At 46.4% G+C, this 21,244-nt stretch overlaps 4 protein-coding genes across 4 annotated transcripts; 2 read left to right on the forward strand and 2 right to left on the reverse strand.

The window, feature by feature from the left end:
* N7446_010852 (uncharacterized protein) lies at positions 1-405 on the forward strand (the record flags this gene model as incomplete). The annotated part of the gene is made up of 2 exons (XM_058519595.1): positions 1-301; positions 353-405. The coding sequence occupies 2 exons, from the start codon at positions 1-3 to the stop codon at positions 403-405; spliced, it is 354 nt and encodes a 117-aa protein (XP_058368433.1).
* Positions 406-8,113: 7,708 nt separating this feature from the next.
* On the forward strand, positions 8,114-9,412 carry N7446_010853 (Zn(II)2Cys6 transcription factor; the record flags this gene model as incomplete). The annotated part of the gene is made up of 3 exons (XM_058519596.1): positions 8,114-8,182; positions 8,277-8,496; positions 8,517-9,412. The coding sequence occupies 3 exons, from the start codon at positions 8,114-8,116 to the stop codon at positions 9,410-9,412; spliced, it is 1,185 nt and encodes a 394-aa protein (XP_058368434.1).
* A 426-nt stretch (positions 9,413-9,838) lies between these two features.
* On the reverse strand, positions 9,839-10,213 carry N7446_010854 (uncharacterized protein; the record flags this gene model as incomplete). Its single annotated transcript, XM_058519597.1, has 2 exons — positions 9,839-9,904; positions 9,956-10,213. 2 exons carry the CDS (start codon positions 10,211-10,213, stop codon positions 9,839-9,841), a joined length of 324 nt encoding a protein of 107 aa, XP_058368435.1.
* Positions 10,214-15,066: 4,853 nt separating this feature from the next.
* N7446_010855 (uncharacterized protein) lies at positions 15,067-17,907 on the reverse strand (the record flags this gene model as incomplete). The annotated part of the gene is made up of 4 exons (XM_058519598.1): positions 15,067-15,683; positions 15,738-16,515; positions 16,566-17,285; positions 17,344-17,907. The coding sequence occupies 4 exons, from the start codon at positions 17,905-17,907 to the stop codon at positions 15,067-15,069; spliced, it is 2,679 nt and encodes an 892-aa protein (XP_058368436.1).
* Positions 17,908-21,244: the final 3,337 nt, after the last annotated feature.

A 21,244-nucleotide genomic window follows, 5' to 3' on the forward strand; every position in this document is an offset into this window, starting at 1 on the left:
ATGGCGCATGCTCCATTCTCTAAGACGATGACTTTAGACGACACATTGTACCTGTTCCACCACATATTTCTCCCACCAAAGCTTCCCCAGGCAAAAGATTACAATGCGCAACATGAACATCTTTTGCTCGACAGTGTCGTTGATGCGCTACGGAGCTTCACTGATTACGTTCCGACCGCAGATACTACGATCCTGCGTAAGGCTACTGAGATGATAGCTCGCCTAAGAAAAGCGCATGGCCATCGCGGCGATGTTGATGAAAAGCAGCTCATGAGGGTTCTGACAGAGCTACCCATTTGTGGTAAGTATTGCAACGCGCGAATCAATGCGAAACTTTCTAACCAGGTGGTAGGCGGATTCCTCCCCATTTACGTTCGGGAGCAAAACGCAGGCATCTTCTTGTAATGGCATAGCGACGCGATATATGTCGAATCATTTGAGTTATCAGCTCGCAATAAGGCCATTATGACAACAGCGGGACGGCTACGCCGTACTTTTCCTGGCCCTACCATGGCTATGGAAAGGGCAGCATTCGAGGAACCTGGACTCAAAGAGTTCATGGCGCAAACAATTTCAAGGATGAGTCACCAGCCTGTTGCTGGTACAAAGCCAAAGATCAAGAAATCTGAACAGCAGCATGATGAGGACAGGGACACCACACATCCCAAAATGGTGACTGAATTTCTAATGTCATCTCTCCGTCCGCGATGCACAGACAAAACGACGGTACAGATTCAGAAGAACACTCGAGAGGAGGTGATGTGGCTTAATTGCCGATCGCCGTGGCGCCGATCTGCATTATGGCTCCTGGTGCGCGTGGCGCCAGCCTACGGAGGTTAATAGGGATCACGAGTGCAAGAATGACAAATGGTGGCTTTTGTCGGGCAGAATTCCCGCTTGGCCGACTTAGAGGTAGTGAGAATAGTTATGCTGGTACCAGTCTAGCCTTATTAAACCTAGCGTAATACGAAGTAACGTCGTCTATGCCCAATTAGGCTTTAGTCTATCCAGCGCTCACAAATAGACCTAACGTCGGCCAACTCGTCTTCCTACCCTTCCCTGCCTATAAGGCACTAAAACAAGCTGAATTCTTCCAAATAACATGTTTTCGCTAAACAAGCACCTGTCTCCTCTTTCTGACTAGTCAAGACACGCAAATTGAAGTTGATTGAGTCTCAAAATCGAAAAATAACGCGAAATGACATATACTCTCCAAGTCCTTCCACTCCGCCATCTCTGTCTTATGCTAATTACCCCCTGCTTGCCCTCCAGATCTCCGAAACAGGCCCTGACTCAGTCATTCTCTCCATATCCGACTCTCGCAGCTGGTATCTCCGCCGGGTACGTGGTGGAGAGATCCCTGGCGGCACACGAGCTCGCTTTCGCCGCTGCGGCAGCGGTGCCGGTGGTGCTGGTGGCGGAGTGGCCTCCACAGCTCTCTGCGGTGATAATGACCTGATAATTGCTCCTAGTGATGGGAGAGATGATGGGATAGATGCCTCTGACGGCGGAGGAGATGGCGCTGGAGCTCCTGCTGCCACAGGAGCTTCAGCTTCAAGCTTTATCGTCACCGGTTCCGGTCTTTTCCTCTTGATAATCAGGAAGACCTCATAACTATCCTTGATCTTGGTAAATTTCGTACAGAAGTCTGTGAGGAAGCTGTTCATGATCTTCCCGCATGCCTAGGAACCAAGGCTCCTTTTTATTTTTAACTGCAGTTGCAAATCGAAATGTATCTCCCTCCTCACGTGTGTAATCCTCAGGGTCGAGCTCTACTAGAAGCTCGTTTTCGATGAAATCGACGAAGCTACTAATAGTACCCGGCGTAAGGATTGGAGTAACTGTAGCTACTCATAACGAGACAAGTTAGTATATCTCTCTTAGCTGCGGGATCTCTCCATACTTAGCTTTTCAAGCCTATCTGGCTTTCCCGATGCTAAGCACCAATAGAGATAGCAGTGGACGATTAATGAGACTGTCGCTGGCGCTGTAGGGACTTGAAGTCGCCCTCGGCCGAGGCGGCCACCTCCGGAGCTTCTCCCACCAATAAATTGGCGCTGAATCGATCGCTGTTGGATCTGGCGCTGCCGGATCTCATTTGTCGTCCCCGATAAGGCCTGGAAGCGTGGTTCAGGGGTAATTAGGCTTCTCTCGTAAAGGGTCGCCCTAGCCGAAGAGGATAAATTCTGTATAGGAGTTCTCGTGCTATACGTAGGGGAAGTAATCTGGGCAGTGGAGACAGGAGGATAAGTAAAAACATCTTCCCCAGTATCGTGGGACTGAGTATCGCGGTAGTGCGCCATAAAAACACAAATAGGATGTTTTTCGAGGAAGAATATCAGGTACAAAAATAATGTGAACATAGGAGGGAGCCGAGTCAGCTTGGAACAGAACGAAATCCCCTAGTAAAATTAGTACTCAGTTAAGACTTTATGACGAACTGAGGCATGGATATCTTACCACAACGAATCCACGGATAGGCTTATTTAGCGTCGGCGCCTTCCCCTATTAGTTTCGTATGGTAATCCGGATAGAGCCGGAAGTATAGCGCCGTGATAACCTCGTGTTTTGGCGTTGAGACATATATACGTAAGAAAGTTTATATATCGAATTACCTCCGTCGATCCCCTTCTTCCTAGATACTAATTGGCTATCCTAAAATCCTAAGAGCGCTATGGCACTCGCTGATCGGCCTGTGTTTGGATATTGGGCCGAGATGCTGTATAGCGGCGCTGAAAATTAGCTTTCCTGTGCCTCTCCAGGCTCCCAATCCCACGCGCCGAGGGGTTTTGTAGTGAGGCGGAGCACTGGATACTCATCCAATTGGTCATGGAGAAGGGCACGGCGGCGGAGTTCGAGATATTCTGCACGGTAAGGATGACTAACTTCCACTGGCGCACGAGACGGGGGTCCTCAGGATTGAAGTCATTCCCAGGCCCATAAAGCTCGGCTCCAATCTCCTGAAGCTGCTGGTGGCACCAAGCCAGGACGTCAAGGGGTAAATATTCATCTTTATCCCAGTCCCGGACGTCCTCCTGTAGCTCGCGAAGCAGCATAGGATCAACTGCACGCTGGTAATCGGGCTTAGATGCATTAAAATAATTCATAAAGGGCTTCCCGGTAACAGCGTTCGGCCGTGACTTTTGCTTTCGGATATTATGAATATTCCAGGTCTTAGCGTACTCGCTAATAACCCGGCGGAGTGTAGGCATATAGACCGCAAGAAGGGCGACTTGCTCAGGGATAGAGCCGGAGAAGAGACCTATAGAGGATTAGCGGCAGCAGCGGATAGTGGGCAGGATAACTTACCTTGTTCCTGGAGCTCCCGGAAATACTGGTAATAGAGGAAAGTACATGACTTAGATAACTGCGCCCACCAAGCCTCTATTCTCTGGTTATCTGTGCTTCGTCCTAGCCAGAAACAGTCTCCATGGGCAGCCTCTGGATCGAAAACCTGCCGCAGCGCCCATTGTGCATCCCCAATTAGGGATGTCTCCGAGCCGAGGTCAGACCGAATAATCTCCGGTTGGTAGCAGAGGTCGGCGATGGTGTCAAGAAACTGAGAGAGAACGCTCACTGCTGTACGAGAACTAATTCCCACGTATATCCAGAGAATATACCGAGAGTACCCATCAATAGCGGCATAAACCTCAACTCCGAACTGCGCTAGCTTCATATAACCATCCACATGCCACACGAAATTCGGCCCAGGGCACCAATACTCGCCGCGGGAGCGCTGGAGATCGTATGATCGGCGGAGGAGTGAGTCAGGGCGAAGGGAGCGGTAGACTTCGAATACTCGGTGCTGTGGGAAAAGAAAACCATGACGGCGAAGGTGGTGATAGAGAACGCGACGCCCATAACCTTCGGCATCGCCAATCCCAAGCTCCTCGGTCAAGATAACCTCGATTTCGAGCCGCTGCTGCTGCCTCTGAAGCGGGCAGTCTGTACGAAGCTGAATTCCAAGCTGTTTTCGTAACCTTTTAAGTGTAGGTTCAGAGACCTGGAATCCCTCCTTTTGTAGCACTTCGAGTGTCTCTTTAGGAGATAAACCGGCTTCGGTAACTAGCGTGAGAAGGCGAGCGTGCAAAGCTTCATTTTGGCTGGGTAGTTCGCGTCGCAGGCCCCAGGAAGAAAGGCGAGTTTTGAGCGTGCGAAGTGAGATATTGACGCCGTAGCTTTGTATGATGGTCTGGATATTGGCAATAGGTGTATTCTGAGAATATAAGAGAGTAATCTCCTCCCTATAAGACTCTAGGTTAATTGGAGGGCGTGGCATGGTAAAAATAGAGGTTATTCATACGAGCCCAAAATAGTAGGAATTATACTGTGTTAAAATCAATAGAAAGGATTGCCGGCTACCTGGTCATACGGTCTTATATACACACTACACTAGCGTAACTACTGAGTCGGAGATTTAGTAACGTAATCTACGGGCGAGTGAAACACCGCAAAATACCATATTGAATGCCATATTTTGATTCCTCTATATCTCAACCACTAGCGGTTTATTCTTGTTAAAATTTGAAACAACAGTTTTCCAAGCAAGAGCAATAATATATCTAGATTTTGAGCTAGTCAGACCATTATTTCGACACTTTACCATAAAATACAGCGTAGTTTTGATATTGAGACATCAATATATATATATCTCCTATTTCTTAAACTTTCTATGCTGCACCACTAGGTCACAAATGCTATTTAGGTTATACGAGCTTTTTATGCTATCCGAAAGAGCTATATTTTTGGAGATATGAAGTTGTTATTTATCGCATTTAGTATGGAGTTTTGGGATATTTCACACGCCCGTGTGTTTCACTCGCCCGTGGATTACGTTATTCCGACCTAGAACTACAGTGACTGGACATAAGTTTCTACACCCCGGCCAGCTCACCGTCTCTATTGATTTATACCGCCTACCTAAAGCGCGTAGTATAGAACCATGCTAAAAATAGTAAGCGACGCAAACCTAGGATGGGAGCATTTCCTTGAGACGATTCCGCAGCGGATGGAAGCTATTATTGGGAGCCAGAGGCGGTATACACCGTATTAGATTCCATAGTATGAATTCATGGAGGTTTTTGACTGGCAGTATATTATATAATCAGGGGATGGGGCCAGACAGTGTAGAAACTTATGTCCAGTCACTGTAAGTCTGTTCCTCGCCATAGTGGCTAACCTAATTAAGGTAGGGCGAACAGGATATAAAATACGGGCGGAAAAGGAGGCGGTATACAGATTGCCCAATTATATTGGATTCTGGGTTATTGCACTCGTGATCCCTATTAACCTCCGTAAATTGACGCGTTTTTGGATGGGGTGGCGGCTCGCTTGGCAAACACGTTATCTTTACCAACACCAATCTTATGTAATACGTACTTCCTTAACGTGAAGTCCGATTGCGCGGGCGACCCGGTTGCGCGAGCGACCCCACCAAACCTTGAAAAACCTTCAATTTTTAACCACTATTAAAACCACCAAAAAACATAAGTTTGGCTATTGAACACGTGTAGGGCATTTAGAATATGTATGACCTTTTATTCCACAGCCAGAACATGTCACCTGCCGCCGAACCAAGAGCATAGAAGGTAGACTAGGTTCCGTAACCGGTTTTGCAGGCACCTCTGGTAAAGATATATCTTTGCTTCTATCTTCATCCCCAACAACCACATCATCCTCACCACCCTCTAGACCCCCAAAGATGCCTTTCTGGGTACTAAACTTGTGTTTGGTCCCTCGCTTTTTGGTCTGTTTCTTGTTGGTAGCCTCCAATTGAGTACAGCGATTCTGGAGAAAAATGTGGTGGTGGACCACTTTTATAGTCATCTCGTAAGTCTTATTGATCTCCCTTTTTGTTGGTGAAGAAAGGATTGAAGAAGAAGATTGTAGACTTTTTTTGATCCGAGATTGCGATTTTGTAAACTTTGAAAGGGTCCAAAGGGTATCTGGATCACTATCGCTACCGGAAGAGACTGGTCGCTGAGAAAGGATCTCCAGAGGAGGAGGGAATCCAGGTGCACATTTAGCTTTTCCATGACCTTATTAGCATCGAATGGTGCTAATCCAGTAGCCAAAAAGCTATTCTTTATAGTGGAAGTCTTAAAAGCACCCATTCTCGCATCTGCGATCAGTTCAAGGAAATCTTCCTTGTCAATGGAGTTAACTCCGTTTCGCATCAAAGTTGAGACCGCCCCTCCGTAAAGCCTCTTCAAAACCGAGAAACAACCCACGTCCAAAGGCTGTAAAAGATGAGAAGCATGCGGAGGCATACAGATTGCGATGATTTGGTTTTCTTCACAGACTTGGTCAAATTCAGGGGTTAAATGACTCCCATGACCATCAAGGACCAGTAAGCAGTATTTTCCCACTCTTGTCCCAATATTTGGGATAAAATGATATTTTAACCACCATAAACCAATTGTATTGGTAGTCCAACCATTTAAGCTCATGGTTAGACGAGCTCCTTTTTGATTTGAAAGGAGATAGGGTCGTAAATGCTCTGGGAACTGTTTTCCTTTGAAGACAAAGAGCGGCGGGAGAACACTTCCAGAAGCTCTAATACACTCAATCGAAGTCACCCACTCACGATTTCCGGCTTGTAAAAGAGCTCTTTTTCCATGGTATTCTGCTGAAGTGATAATCTTTTGTGTTGCACCAATACCCATGGCAAAACCAGACTCATCAAAGTTGAAGATATCGTCTGAAGCGATACCCCACTTTTCAATCGTCCTTTGAACCAAATCAAACCATGGTTCAATAATTCGAGGGTCTTCTGAAAGAGCTCTCTGATAATCGTATTTGCGAGAGAGGCGAGTAGAGAGATTTGGGCGTCGTTTGATAAATTCAGCAGGCAATGATTACCCACAGTAGAGGGTGTAGTTTTTCGGGCATACAGTAGAAGATTGGCCATATCTCGCAACATAGGCAAAGTAAGAGCTGCCCCTCTGGAATCCATATCCAGTAGCCATTTTTCAATCGATCCCTCCTCAATTTCGGTAAAAATGAAGCGATTGTGTCGCTTTTCAGTAGCAGATTCGCGCCCATTGATCCGGGCCTTCAAAGTTGAGACAGGTATCTTAAAAGATCGCGCAGCAGCGGCAGCAGAGGGATACTTGCCATTTTTAATAGCTTGTATAGCTAATGAAAGGCGACCCTCCTGCTCTATTAACTTTTTTTCTTATCAGAGCGTTGGGAGGGCATTGTTTTTGTGGTCAAAGAAGATGCATCATTATTGAAGTGTATTTTTGGTGGGGTCGCTCGCGCAACCGGGTCGCCCGCGCAACCGGACTTCATGTTAGTGCTCGAATTTTCGATATCTGACAATGCAGTTTCTAACATTGAATTTAGCTTCAAGGACAACCACCGTGTATCTATTTCAACTCGTCGGATGCATTTAGAAGACGAAATCATGATGCTGCCCGTACTTCCTATTTGGGCCTGTAGAGCCTTGGCGAGCGGGCCCGTCTAACCGTCTTCAGCAACACCGAACGCCCAAGACTCTCGAACGAACCAAAACAATTTCTTGACCTTGTCTCACGAGCAGAAGGCAAGCGTGCTGTTGGTGTGAGCTTAACTGGCAATAGGCATGTCATGATGAATTCTAAGAGATGCTAATACTGATTTCACTCACACAGCTCACATTTTAAAGCCGAACCTGGTTCCCATGGGTCAAGGGAACCGATTGAGTTGGTGTGACCTGGTCCGTAGTCTGGGCTCCAAATCAGGTCTGCACGTGACTACTCGAGACTCTCTGATCACGTAACCAGACGTATTGTCGTCAACCAATGGTGTGTTCTCGACCGTGTAACAGTCTGTCCCATTTTCTACCTTCCCAGCACACGCAAAATGCCGTGCGCTGACTAATATCCAGGATGACAAATCCGGATTATCTTAATTACATAGATCCACAATTCCGACAGAGACGTTCATCTCCAACGTCAGCTCTTGGCGTTTCAATTTGCTGCTCCAGGAATAACTGAAGAGAAAACAAGGTTGCCTAGGCATACCACGTGATATCTTTAAGCGTTTTGTCTTGATTGAGTGACGAATTTCTATAAGAGTCTTGCAGACAAAAACACGAGGTTGTAATGTGAGGACAAGAAACCTTCGCGCAATGCCCATTCGCCGGTCCCACAAGAAGTCAAGACACGGTTGTACGGCTTGCAAACAGAGGAGAGTTAAGGTCTGTTTAATCTCCGGTGGACCTTCAAGCCTGCGATCACTAATGTATGAGCCAGTGCGATGAAGTAAGACCAGTATGCTCCAATTGCAAACAGCGTGAGGAGGACTGCAACTACGTGAGCGCGGCGTCATATCTGTGGGCTAGCGAAAAGAAGCCTCGTACTAGGACTCGGAAACGCAAACAGCCACCTTTAAAAGATGTCGAGCAAACTTCATCCCCGCCTAGCGATGCTCCTTTCTCTTTGCTCGATAGATGCGACCGCACCCGGCCTATTAGCCACCCTGCACCACCACCGCTAGACATAACCCAGCTACGTCTCTTGGTGAATTGGCAGAAGAATACGTGTTACTTTTTTCCCGCGATGCGGACACGCGAATTGTCTGGCAGGTGTTCTTAGTTGATGAGGCTTTGGAATCACCCTCACTAATGCATGGTATTCTGGCTGTTTCTGCGCTGCACCTTGCCCTCTCTGAGCCCGCTTCAGAACAATCATTCTGGTTTGGTCTCGCCACAGCGTATAAAGGCGAGGCTTTGTACGCGCTCCGACATAATTTGACGGAAATGACTCCAGAAAAGGCCAAATTCATGATGGGCCTATCTGCTTTAGCAGTGGTCTATGCTTTCGGCTCTGTTCTGACTGATGTGGATGACGTTCAACCAGGCCTTGACGCTCTCAACAATGTGTTTATTCTATGCCGCGGTGTACAGCAAATAACAGGACAAGCGCACTCCTACCTACAGCAAAGCAACTTCGCGCCACTTTTCAACCCTGGTGAACCAACTGTTGCTGTCCCCGATCATGTTCAGCAGTCTCTTGATCACCTTGACTACTTGAATACAGAGTATAACGAAGACGACAATGGTACTGCAACATACAGTCAAGTGATTACAGCTATGAGGAGCTTATCTGCGCACGCTTTCGCCCAGCCAAACTCCATGACTTTGGCTGCTGGATGGGCTATACGCGTGCCTTCCCAGTATCTTGAGTACCTTCAGTTACAGAGACCTTTTGCTTTGGTCATACACGCGCACTACTGTGCTTTTCTTCATCTAGCCCGCGGAAATTGCTTTTTCAAGAATTGGGGTCACTCGGTCTTAAGAGATATACTCAAACTCTTGGATCACTCTTGGATTCCCCACATTCAATGGCCGATCTGTGAAATATTTGGTGATGGATATCCTGACGAGTTATATAGTGGCCAGGCTCATACTCCTGATTTCAAAATATAAAACCTTTTGTGGAGCTCCATTAGTAGCGAGTCGCTCCGAAATGTTGGCCAAGAGTAAAGACTTACATACATTCTCTTACGGACAGTACAGAAATAAGTCAAGCACTGGATAGTACCGCCTAAGAGAGGCCAAGTTTCGCAGGCGCTGGCGATCTTCGTGGCATTTAAGACAGTATGTATTCTGTATACACTGTTATAATTATTCAGGTACTGAATGTTTAAGCCTGAGGACATTCCACGCACCAAACATCTACCCCAAAAGCTTTTTGAAGCATTTATTTTCATTAAGTTCATTCTTGCTATGGCCTGTGTGGCCGATGGTGGAGGGCTGGAAAGACACAGCAAATCGCCGAGATAAGCTCTCATCAGCTTATCAAAGGGCTGTCCACACTAGACAATAGAATGTCAAGCCAGCTGACTTAATTGCTTACGGGGTCGTCATCGCCTTAGTTCGCCGAAATAGAGGCGCGACAACCGATTTGTTTCGTCTTGGCTGAGAAGAGCTGTCAGAATGTGTGAGGCCGGACGGCATCGGCAGACCTACCGTCTGAAAGCCAAGGTCCATAAGCATCGTCGCCGCTTGGTTGATCATGGTATTCAAGTCTTGACCGCTATAGTAGTCATAGGACGCGGCATGGCTCGCTGATCGGGGATAGGCAAGAATCGGGTGTTGGACAAGATCGGCCGCTCGCAAACGGATCAGGTCATCCAGAACCTGGAGCTGTCCATATTCCTGAACCAGTTGGTCCGCGGTGTCGAAGAAATCGACCTGAGATGTCTGACCACTGCGTTGGATACCCATGGTGAGGGAGAGTTTGCAAGATTTAGGGGGATGTTAGAGAGCTCGCAGCATCGATCTCTGAGAGAACAAGGGCCCTATATAGGAGCAAACCAACAGGTTAACTTGAACATAATGGCATTGATTCTAACAGATAACGTTAGTGCTTAGGATGATAGAGACGGTCGTTGGTGATTTCAGTGTTGTAAGAGCGTTTGAAATCCAATCTGATCATCTTTTCCGCAAAGATGTTTATTTCAACATCCAGTTATGGCGCGATGGTTATTACCTGGCACTCTTCGTTCATCTACCTTGCTTACGGATTACGTGGTCTCTGGTTAATTACTGGCGGTATCGAGTCACCACGTGATGTGGCAATGAACACGCAGCGACAAAGGAGAGCAAACACCGGCAAATGTAAATTTGCGTCCTTGTCAAAAGGCGGAGTGGTGTTTCAGGGATAAGTTGCTAAAATTAAGCAACGGAGAGGTAGCTTGTCTTTAGACCTCGCCACGACCCGCGGGTCACCCTGACGACCCGGACCACGACCCGGACCTCGGAGGGTCCTGGGTAGTGAGTCCCGACCCTGACCCTCCATGAGGGGAGGGTCGTTGAAAGTGCCCCCCGACTCTCAGGGCCACGACCCGACCCTCAGGGTCGTAAAACAATGCAAACACCAGCATGTCGCGCGGTGCACAAATTATGTAGGTTTTAGCTCTATTTTTGAGTATCTCACTTACAGCAGTTCTAGGCTTACTTTGCTACCTTTGATCACTTTGAATGCATTAAACAGATAGATTGAAAGGATGAACTGAATAGATGAATTGAACGAATTAACTATATATCCAATATTTCATATCCATCAAGCAACCTTGAACGCTTGCGAACTCTACCAGATACTCGGTGCTGTATCTCTGGCAGGCATGTCACTTCACTATCATCTTCCTGGTCACCTCCTGTATCCTTGGCTATACTGCTTAAGCGTCTTTTGCCAAGTGCGTTTGTAGATAGGCCTTGTGAAGCTGCTTGGCCAGGCGAAGTTGCTTGAAACTCTGTAGAAGGCCCCTCATCCTCTTCATCATCACTGATTGGATCAACGGTGATATGTTGCTGTGTTCTCTCTTCCTTTGCAGCCTGTATCTCCTGGGCTGAAAGATATTCAGACAGCATTATTCGCTCCTCTTCAAGAATCTCGAAACGCGACGTGCACATATACATCATAAGATCCGAGATTGTTTGAGGCTGTAGAGAGCCCCGCCGATAATGACAAATATCTCGCGCAGAGTTGAAAAGCCGTTCTACTCCTGCACCACTAGCTGGAATCGAAAGAATATCCCGTGCAAGCCTCGCCATTCTCGGGAATTCATCTTGGTGATATTTCCACCAAGTTCGAGGCTGAGCATTTGGTACTGTGTCTGAAAGAGAAATAAGTAATAAATTCTGTCGAAATTAAGAGAAACTTACTACTATCAAGATACCTTGTCAGCTCGTCAGATTGAACTCGCTGTGGAATCTGCGATTGCTGCGACTCGTCTCGAACACATGCTAAATCAAATTCATCCGTTTCTGGAATCATTAGAGGAGCACCTAATGTCAGCTGCTCCCGCGCAAGGTTCTCAGAGTACTTTTCGAGAGAGGACTCAAGGCTCTGGCGATAGGTTGCTCGGTAATCAATTCCGCCTTCCTCTGGGTCCCAGTCGGCGGTTGAGAAAAACTGAAGTTTATCCTGCGGAGAAAGGATTGTGCCAATGGCATAGAGATCGCCATCCATATTATCAGTGTCTTTATAGTAGACTGAGAGCTTGCTTTTTGCCGCTTCGAGTGACATAAGCATTACTTGCTTCCAAGCGACCCTCTTCCGTCTAAGCCGTCTAATCGACTTTTCTATGTGATCAAATAGCTTATTGTAGACCTTAAAGACCCGGTGGATAGTGACGTCCTTCGACTTTGAAAGAAGAGTTGTGAATCGGTGAAAAGGCTGAAGGATGCAGATAAGATAGTCCACTTGTCGCCACTGCTCCTGACTTAGGGCAAAATGTTCTTGGTCGTACTGTGTACAGAAAGCATCGAAGGTTTGCTGGAGTTTCTTTGCGCGGACAAGCATTAAGAACGTGGAGTTCCATCGAGTAGCAACATCCTGAATTGGCACGAGCTTTGGCTCCTTAGTTTGTAAGTTGTAGAATGACTCTCGGCGCTGCGGACTCGCGTTGATATAGATCGCAAGGCTTCGAACCTAAGAGACAGATTAGGATAATGAATGGTAGAAAAGTTACGATATCTCACCTTATTTAGAGTGTCCACGATCTCGCGTTTCTGCTGTCTTGCACGAAGACTATCCACCCGGTCATCAGACCATGCCTGTTCAGCTACATCATTCTTTGGAGCAGCCTTCATCTTCCCAAGGAGGTCTTTAAGGCTTAACTGGATCACATGTGCAATACACGGTATCCGAATAATAACGACATCGTTGACGGATTGTAGTGACTCAATCGCGTCGTGGACACTTGCCATAAGGGTAACGTTATTTGAAGCGTTGTCGGTGGTTACCGTAAGCACTCTATCTGTGATCTGATACTCCTGTAGCAGCTTGAAGAGCACTTCACTCAGATTTGCACCTGAATGAGATCCATGTAAGTGTTCGAATCTGAGTAGTATCTCATTGTACTCCCAGTCTTCGTCAAGAAAGTATCCCGTAATCGCTATAAATGCCTGCTTAAATGGCGATGTCCAGCAATCTAGAGCAAGTGATAGCTTCGCACCAGAAGGGAGTCTCTGAAGGATACTCTTTTGGTTCTCACGGACTAGGTCTCGAAGCTGCCGGCGCATAACCTTAGCAGAAGGAATTTCCGGCATTGACGGTGCAAGCCGGGCGTAGGAGATAAGATCACGGAACTCGGTGTGCTCGAGAAACAGAAAGGGGAGATGCGATACAGCAAGAAGCTTAGCAAGCTTCTGCTGCCAAACTCGCTCATCGAATCTTCGTACCGTCGCATTCTGCGCCTAAACGTCGAGGTCAGATTTAGGATCGTCACGGTTAGAGTTAGGTCTTATCTATACCGCATGCTCTAATGCAAGCTTGATATTTGGTTTCTTCCCTGCAGCTGAGGCAGCTTTTCGGCAATTTACCCCATTATAGTGCTTATTCATTGAGGTCGTCCCTGAATGAGCCCAGCCAGGGTGATCAAGCACCTTCCGACATTGATGGCACATAACCCCAGGCTTTCCATCTTTTTCAAACGCGACTTGGTCAAAGTTTTTCCAGCACTGGGCAGCTCGTTTTGTATCCCAAGATATCTGTTTCTTTTGGCCAAAATCGGTATGAAGCCACCACTGCACGAATTCGCTACCCATTTCCGGTGAGTATAAGATGTACGATCTGATCCGATCGGGGCAAATCCGTGGAAGACAATCAGGTGCCGCTCGATGTAGAGACGAGGGAAGGGAGGTAGTTTGACTTCCAGATGGGATAGAGGAGTAAAGCTGATTTGAACTATCATTAGCAATATATTCAAGAAAATCCGAGGGAGGACCCCCATAAGCAGATGAAAAGTTATCAGAGAACTGGGACATTATGAAGATGGTTAGGAGAAGAAAAGTCTTACCTCGATCTCTTGTGCTATTCAGTAAAGAACTCAGGGGTAGTTGAGTCTTGTAGACAAGGGTCTACTTCGCAAACAAAGGAGAAAAGGTGATATATCATATTTGATACTACCGATACTAATTGGCTAGAACAAGGATTATGAGGGTCACCCTGAGGGTTATGAGGGTCACTTTGAGGGTCGTGAGGGTCACCCTGAGGGTCGTGAGGGTCGCCCTTAGGACCCTAGAACTCTGGAGTCACATAATTGAACTTAATCGACATATTCTGCTTAATTTTAGCGTAGCATAAGTGTTTAGAGAGTGAATACAATATATCAAATACAATGAAGTCAGGATTTCCAGTGGTTTTAGGTTATATCCAGAAAAATGTTAGCCGTCTCTGGATTGCGGTGCGACTACGTTCTGCACTCAAAATATATATTTCCACATCGTGATTTGCCAATCTCTCCAATTCTTTACAATACATACCACAACGGTCTCCCTTAGACCTGAGAATCTGTCAATTGAGTATTACCAAGCAAGAAGACCTGAAGACATATTTCATAAAAATACACAGGGGTCGGATAGAAAAAGATGAATTAAGTGTGTGACAGACGAAACAGGTATAAGAAACAGTAATTTGTTGCTATCTGTCAGCAAATTTATCCATCCTAATCAGGGAAGGTGTGAAGAATTTATGCATATGCGGGTCGTGAGGGTAACTTGGCGGGTGACCCTCCAAAGATTTTATGACCCTCAGGTGCGGTGAGGGTCGTCAGCCTACGACCCTCCCCTCCGGAGGGGCGGGTCAAGGGTCGCGAGAAGGGACCCACGGTCCGGGTCATGGCGAGGTCTAACTTGTCTTGCTCATTGATGAGGCTGGTTGAGGTCGTGTTTAGGGTTCTTAATAGCTCATAATTTAACAGTGTGCTCGCTGGTCAGACTTAGGCTGCGGCACTATCCAAATTATCGGCAGATAATCGATTATCGTATCCGTAAATTGCGGATAACGATATAAATTCATTATCGAATTATCCGCAACGATACGATACGATAATTATATTTTCATTTGCGGATATCCGCGGATTATCGTACGATAACAAATATTGCAAACATGCTAAGACTCGTGACCCGAACGAGTTTGCATAAATTATGCATTTTCCCCGGTATTTTTTGGAGTATTCAATGTGTAATTGATTGTATATTTGTCACGCGAATGAGTGGCCTACGATATTTTCTCCAAATTAACCTACTTTGTCTCGCTTTATTGCAACAGCATCCAATTATTCAAGATTATATTACAGGTTATCAAATTCAAATCCATCTGGCTGCTTTGGCTTCTTCCGAATCCTCCCTGATCTCCCCTGCGTGGACCCTTCAGTTGGCATTTCAGGAACCGGGAGGTCATTATCACCATCATCCTGAGGCTCAACGGCACTATGAGGCCGCTTGCGCCGTGGTTGCTTGCCCTGGGCTGTAACCGGTGTAGGAGTCGCCTGCTCAACTGTATGATTATCTCCCAAATCATTTTCTGAATCATCCGATCCATCCTCCGCTTGGTTACTATCTTCTTCGTTTTCACTTATTGGCTCGATATCGTTAAGCGACGGAGTTGGCTTCCATGTCTGATCGAGTATGGCAGCCTCTCCACTAGAGAGATACTCCTTGATCATCTCGAGCTCGGTTTGTTGAAGCTCGAACTTCGATGCGAACAAATGAAGCATTAGAGACCTGATTGTTTCTGGTTTAAGCTGCCCCCGGCGATAGTGACAGACATCACGAGCACAATTGAAGAGCCGCTCAACACCAGCGCCACTAGCAGGTGTTGCCAGATTATCCCGTGCCATCGCTGCAAGCACTGGATATTCATGCTCATGCTCCTTCCAGAACACCCTTGGCTTTCCTTTGGTAAGACCTATTGGATAAATTAGCTGGAAAGCCGTCTAATAAAGCAGGGAAGTATACGAACCCTGTGCAAGATATCGTGTGATCTCATCCTCCGGTCGGTCAATTCCACTTTGTAAAGTAGCGTGCAAATCCATCATAAGATCAAGCTCCTCTTCGTCCACTTCTTGAGAGAATTGGACTTGAGAGGGCTCCTTGTGGCGGGTAATGCGTTGTTGATATTGGTCAAATTCCTTCTTTAGTTTATCCCGATAGATCTCCATCCAATGAATATCTTCTCCCTTCTCGTTTTTCTCTTTCCAATCATCGCCTTCAAAGAACCGAAGCTTCTTCGATGGACACAGAATAGTTGCAATTGCATAAACTTTGCCAAATGATTCACTGTCGGTCGCTCTGTAGTACTTTGAGAGTTTCTGTTTCGCTGCCTGTAGTGCCTGAAGCATTCTCTTTTTCCAAGGGACAGTCTTGCGTTCTAGTAACTCTGCAACATCATCAAGATGGCTAAAGAGCTCCTTATAGATGCTGAAGACCGAATGAACAGTAACATCTTGAGTCTTGGATAAGATCTTGGTGTAATGAAAGAAAGGCTTTGTGACCAAAAGGAGATACTCCACTTGGCGCCATTCATCTTGACCGAGCTGAAACTGAACGTATTGGTGGGTTGAACAGTACTGGTTGAAGACTCGCTGTAGTTTCTTGGCACGTTCGAGCATTAAGAAAGTAGAATTCCAGCGTGTACGAACATCTTGAATCGGTAGAAGCTTGGGCTCTGTTGTTTGAAGCGCCCGGAAAGCCTCTCGGCGCTGAGGACTGGCGGTAATGAATACAGCGAGCTCTCGAATCTATAGTATTTTAGCAATTATGTCCTCGGAATATAACATGATACGTTTACCTTCTTCAAAGTAGCCACGATATTCCCTGAAGCGTGACCCGGAGCGGACTGTAGCGACTTCGTACGTTCATCTGACCACTCTGACTCGGCCTCTGCATTCTTTGGGTTCGCTTTGATCTTTCCAAGGAGGTCTTTTAGGCTAAGTTGTATAACGTGCACAATGCATGGTACTCGGAAAACAGAGGTATTGTGAAGAGCCTGGGACTGAACCATCTCTTGAATGCCTTGAATCATTGTGTTGTTATTTGATGCATTATCAGTTGTGATTGATAATACTCGTTCGGTAATATCATGCTCTTGAAAGATTCGGATAACAGTCTCACTTAGCTGAGTCCCAGTATGTGATCCCTGGATATGCTCAAATCCAAGAAGAACTTCACAGTAATTCCAGTCCTGGTCGAGGAAGTATCCAGTGATTGCCATAAATGCCTGTCCAAACGGAGAGGTCCAGCAATCAAGTGCAATAGAGAGAGAGCTTCCAGGTGGAAGCTTACTGAGCACGCTCTGTTGCTGTTCCTGGACTTCATTATCCAAAAGACGTTTCAAACTGCGGGCGGACGGGATATTGAGCTCTGATTTGGCGAGCCTGGTGTATTTCAGAAGCTCTTTGAACTCTGGGTGCTCAACAGTGCGGAATGGGAGACGGGTGGTCGTGATAAACTTGAGGATCTTCTTCTGGAGGGTTATCTGGCTGAATTCTGTGCTTGTTGATTGACGCGGCTAGGTAGAGATAAGGAAAATTAGTGTATAATATAGATTAGATCTAGGATAGACTTACCATCTCTCGGAGAAGCTGGTCTATGCTTTGCTTTGTAGTCTTCCGCGGCTGATTGCAGTACGCACTATTAAGATGGTTCTTCATGGGAGAGGGACCAGAACGATTGAACCTTGGGTGAACAACCACACTTTGACAGCGGTTGCACATAACCTTAGGCTCGCCAGTCCGCGCATTTGCAACCTGATCAAATGAGCTCCAAACATCAGACTTTTTGTGTATAGTATCCCATCTAATAGATTTCTGCAGTTCTTTCTTGCTGCCAAACTCAGTCATTAGCCACCATTTCACAAACTGTATCCGAGACGTCTCCATCATTGGATCGGTTTTGTCGCAGTTGTAGAGAATATAAGATGGTTGAAAGAGTTTGCCGACGCGCTGTAGTAAGTCGGGGGCACGAGGATATCGAGGGGGAGGGGGAGTGTCTGAGACAGGAGTCGATTGCGCTATGCTTTGACTGCTTAGAGCGTCTGAGGATTCATCTGACTGTGGAAAGTCTGAATCAATGAATGAGTTGGCGTACCGAGATGCCTCATATTGGCTCCTTGATACTTGGGAATAAGACATGACGAGCAGAAGACCAGGTACCAAGTATAGAACGATCGAGTATACCAGGAATTTAGCAGAAAAATTGGTGCGTAGGCAAACGTGTGCGCCCGCGATGTCGACGTGCTCACGATAATACTCGATGCCTATTGGGTATGTATTAAGCGGATGTGGAGACTCAGACGATAATTGAGGATAATCCGCCGATAATCCGCCGACTATCTTCGGATTATCCAACAATTATCCGCGTGTCACCAACACCAAAAGAAATGCCAAGTCCGCCAGTTCCAAACTTCGAATCTAAATTGCGCCTTACTTTTGTGTGTAAACATGCTGAGTAAAATGAACATATAAATGAACTGCGAACTAGCGAATCTATCCATACTATTCTCAAGGTCAAAACTGTACTATTGGTGGATCTGGATAACTTATCGAATTAAGACTTTACAGGAAAATGTACTACATTCCTTCGGCATCAAACATATATCTCTGCCAAACCACCACCCATTAATTAATATTTTAGAATTACAGGCGAGTACAACTCGCTCGCTTTATAGTTAAAACCAATTTGTATGCAGAAGACAAAGACATTTACTTACGAATACAATACTGTTTCTTATTATTACCCAGGAGAAGTGAAGGAAATAGGGGATGAGTACTGTTATGACCAAACATGTAAAGATTCAGATGTAAGATAGCGTTTGGTCAGCTTCATAAGTATCACCTGATGGTCCAGAATAGGATATATTAGCGAGTTTTATGCTAGTGCGGATAGTTTGCTGATATCCAAACTATCGTATAGATATCCGCGGATATCTGCAACGACGATGATGATAATGATCCATTATCCGCAATCCGCAATTTGCGGATAACGATAACGGGTCATTATCGTTATCGTACGATATGCCGCAGCCTAGGTGTGGTGAAGTGGGCGGGGCCTCCCACCCGCGATCAGGGGTACATGACGTTCATTTTGGCTTTTTGTTTATCATGTTTGCATCCGTGCATTTCTTTTGTTCAATTTATATCTTTCCATTTGAGGGCGATTGACCAGAAATTCGTACGAGTTTCCAACGGTCGCCCAGTGGGCTGGCGACCACTTTTTCCAGCTGTCGGCAGGCCTGACAGCACCCCCGCATAGCAGCATATATATAGAGCGAGCTACATCGGGCAAATGAATACATCATCATAGTTAGACGACCTTACCTCGTCGCAGCAAATAGCTAGAGCCTACGGAAGAGATCCGATTTGCATTCTATATATCACCAAGGAGGGCAAGACGAGTAACGAGTCAAAAGCAGCTCGGACGCTCGGATGAGACTCAAGTCCGCGAAGCCGCCTAGCTTTATTGTCTAACAGCCGCGCCAACCATCGATTCTCGAAGTATGCATTTGCTTCATTTCGATATTGTCAAACTTTCAAGTAAATCTAACCATCGCTTGGAACTCCCTCGTTGGAATATTCATCGACAAGGCCTGTTTGAAGATCGGGACTAATGTCTTGGGCCCAGGTCTCTGACAATAAATTATTTCAACCTGCTCGCAAGGACCACCTCCGCTCCATTCGAAGCCCTGGGGCGACACCGGAGAATTTGAACTTACAATCCTCCTCCTGTGGTTCACTAGTATTGTATACAATGAACGAAGTATCAACATGAATGTCTGATTCTCTCGAAATTTTTCCTACTGTGCGGATAGATCCTGCGAACGTCATCGAACTTGGTTTGATAGATGAATGCAACCTCCAGCTTCATCTCAGTTAAAGAATTTGTGGAATCCGGTCATGGTAAAGAACCATGCAGACATAGATAGTATGAGCTAGAGAACTGGGAATGTCAAAATGTGATTAGCTTATCTCTTAGTCTCGCTGAGAGTGCCACTAGACCAAAATAGGCAGTTACAGTGTCTGTTATCCCTACGGTCCAGAGGATATTCCGGGTAAATTACCCCGTATCCAAGTATTGGGACTCGGTATTTGACACTATGTACTGAATTTCAGCTATTTTAGGCTCGATTTCGATTTGTAATAATTTTTATAAAAATCGCGATTGAAGGTATAAAGTACACCAGGTTTTGCACTCGCTTATCATATGACTAACATCTTCGCAGGACTTGTGTGCAGGGAGGCCCCGGCAGCTGAAAAGGACTCATGTAGTTACGTACAGCTTGTGAGGTCAATAGGATTGTCGACTAGTGGGAAGTGCAAGGTAAAGCAGGTGGGAAAAGAGGTGAGAGGTGAGCATAGACTGGCACGATACTTTGTGTGCTGGTTGTCAGATCACGGCTGGAGGGTAGCTTGCCCTGGCCATCCTCGTACCTCAAGTCTGATTCATAAGGAATAAAGTAAGAACAAGGTTGGCTTCTTAGGGAGCGACTGTACCTTATGCTTTCGAGCCCTAGGCCCTAGACTCAAGCTTTCTTAGTCTTGGTCTTCGCCGCCGTCTTTCTCGCCACTGCCTTCTCCGCCGTCGCCGTCTTCCTTGCCACTGCCTTGTTATTTTTTTCTGGAGCTGGTCTTGTTTCAAAGTTTCTTTCTTCGTCAGGGGGCCATATGGTTTCAATGTCGGCATTTTGCTTTCTTGCAGAGGAATAAGGTATGGTATAGTTGAGGGTTAGGTACTGTAGTTGGAAATAAGTGGGTGCGACATGTTGAAATATCACGGCTCTTAAGAAGCACTGCGATCAGGGACTCAACCCCCCATGGTGACGAGATCATCCCTTTGTCAGAAGTGTCGCTTACTTCAGCCTCCTTGGCGCTTCCAGTGGCGTTCTATTTCGTACTATATCACTGGTTGATTCGTGCGAAAGCGAGCGGTCGGCATGCCTGAGGTGCCTGGGAGTGACGACTCGTTGGAGATGGAATGAGGCCACTCAAATAACGCCCTGCCACGTATGCATATACCCGGGCAACTTGTTGGAGATGGTGGTCAGCAAGACGAGTCTATGCTGTCTCTGTCCGAAAATGGCCCCTTAGGCATAATCCGCAGCACTTCATCAGGAGCCATATTCCTACGATGCGATAAAAGATTTGACGGCCGAGAATCCGTTACCGTTTAGGGGTTGGCCCCTAGTTCGTCCTCGTGCTTCCACGTTTGCCCTATTTTTAACAGGCGGTTGTCTTGGCATAATCCTCCCCCAATCATACAGCTGCGACATGATCCTTGCCGAGGCTGAATCATCCGTGCCCGATGAAAAGAACCAAAATATGCTATGAAGCCTGCGCCTCTAATATCACGTCCCAGCATTAGGCTTTCTCGTTGGTAGTCAGCAGACTGCACCCAAAAACGTATTCTTTGCGCCCGCGGGCCTTGATCGCATTTCCCTCAAGTTAATCGTCTCTGTGCTGTTCACTTCACATC

The sequence above is a fragment of the Penicillium canescens genome, assembly GCF_028828765.1.
Source record: "Penicillium canescens strain IBT 15451 chromosome Unknown utg000007l_segment0_segment0, whole genome shotgun sequence".
Lineage (NCBI taxonomy): Eukaryota > Fungi > Ascomycota > Eurotiomycetes > Eurotiales > Aspergillaceae > Penicillium > Penicillium canescens.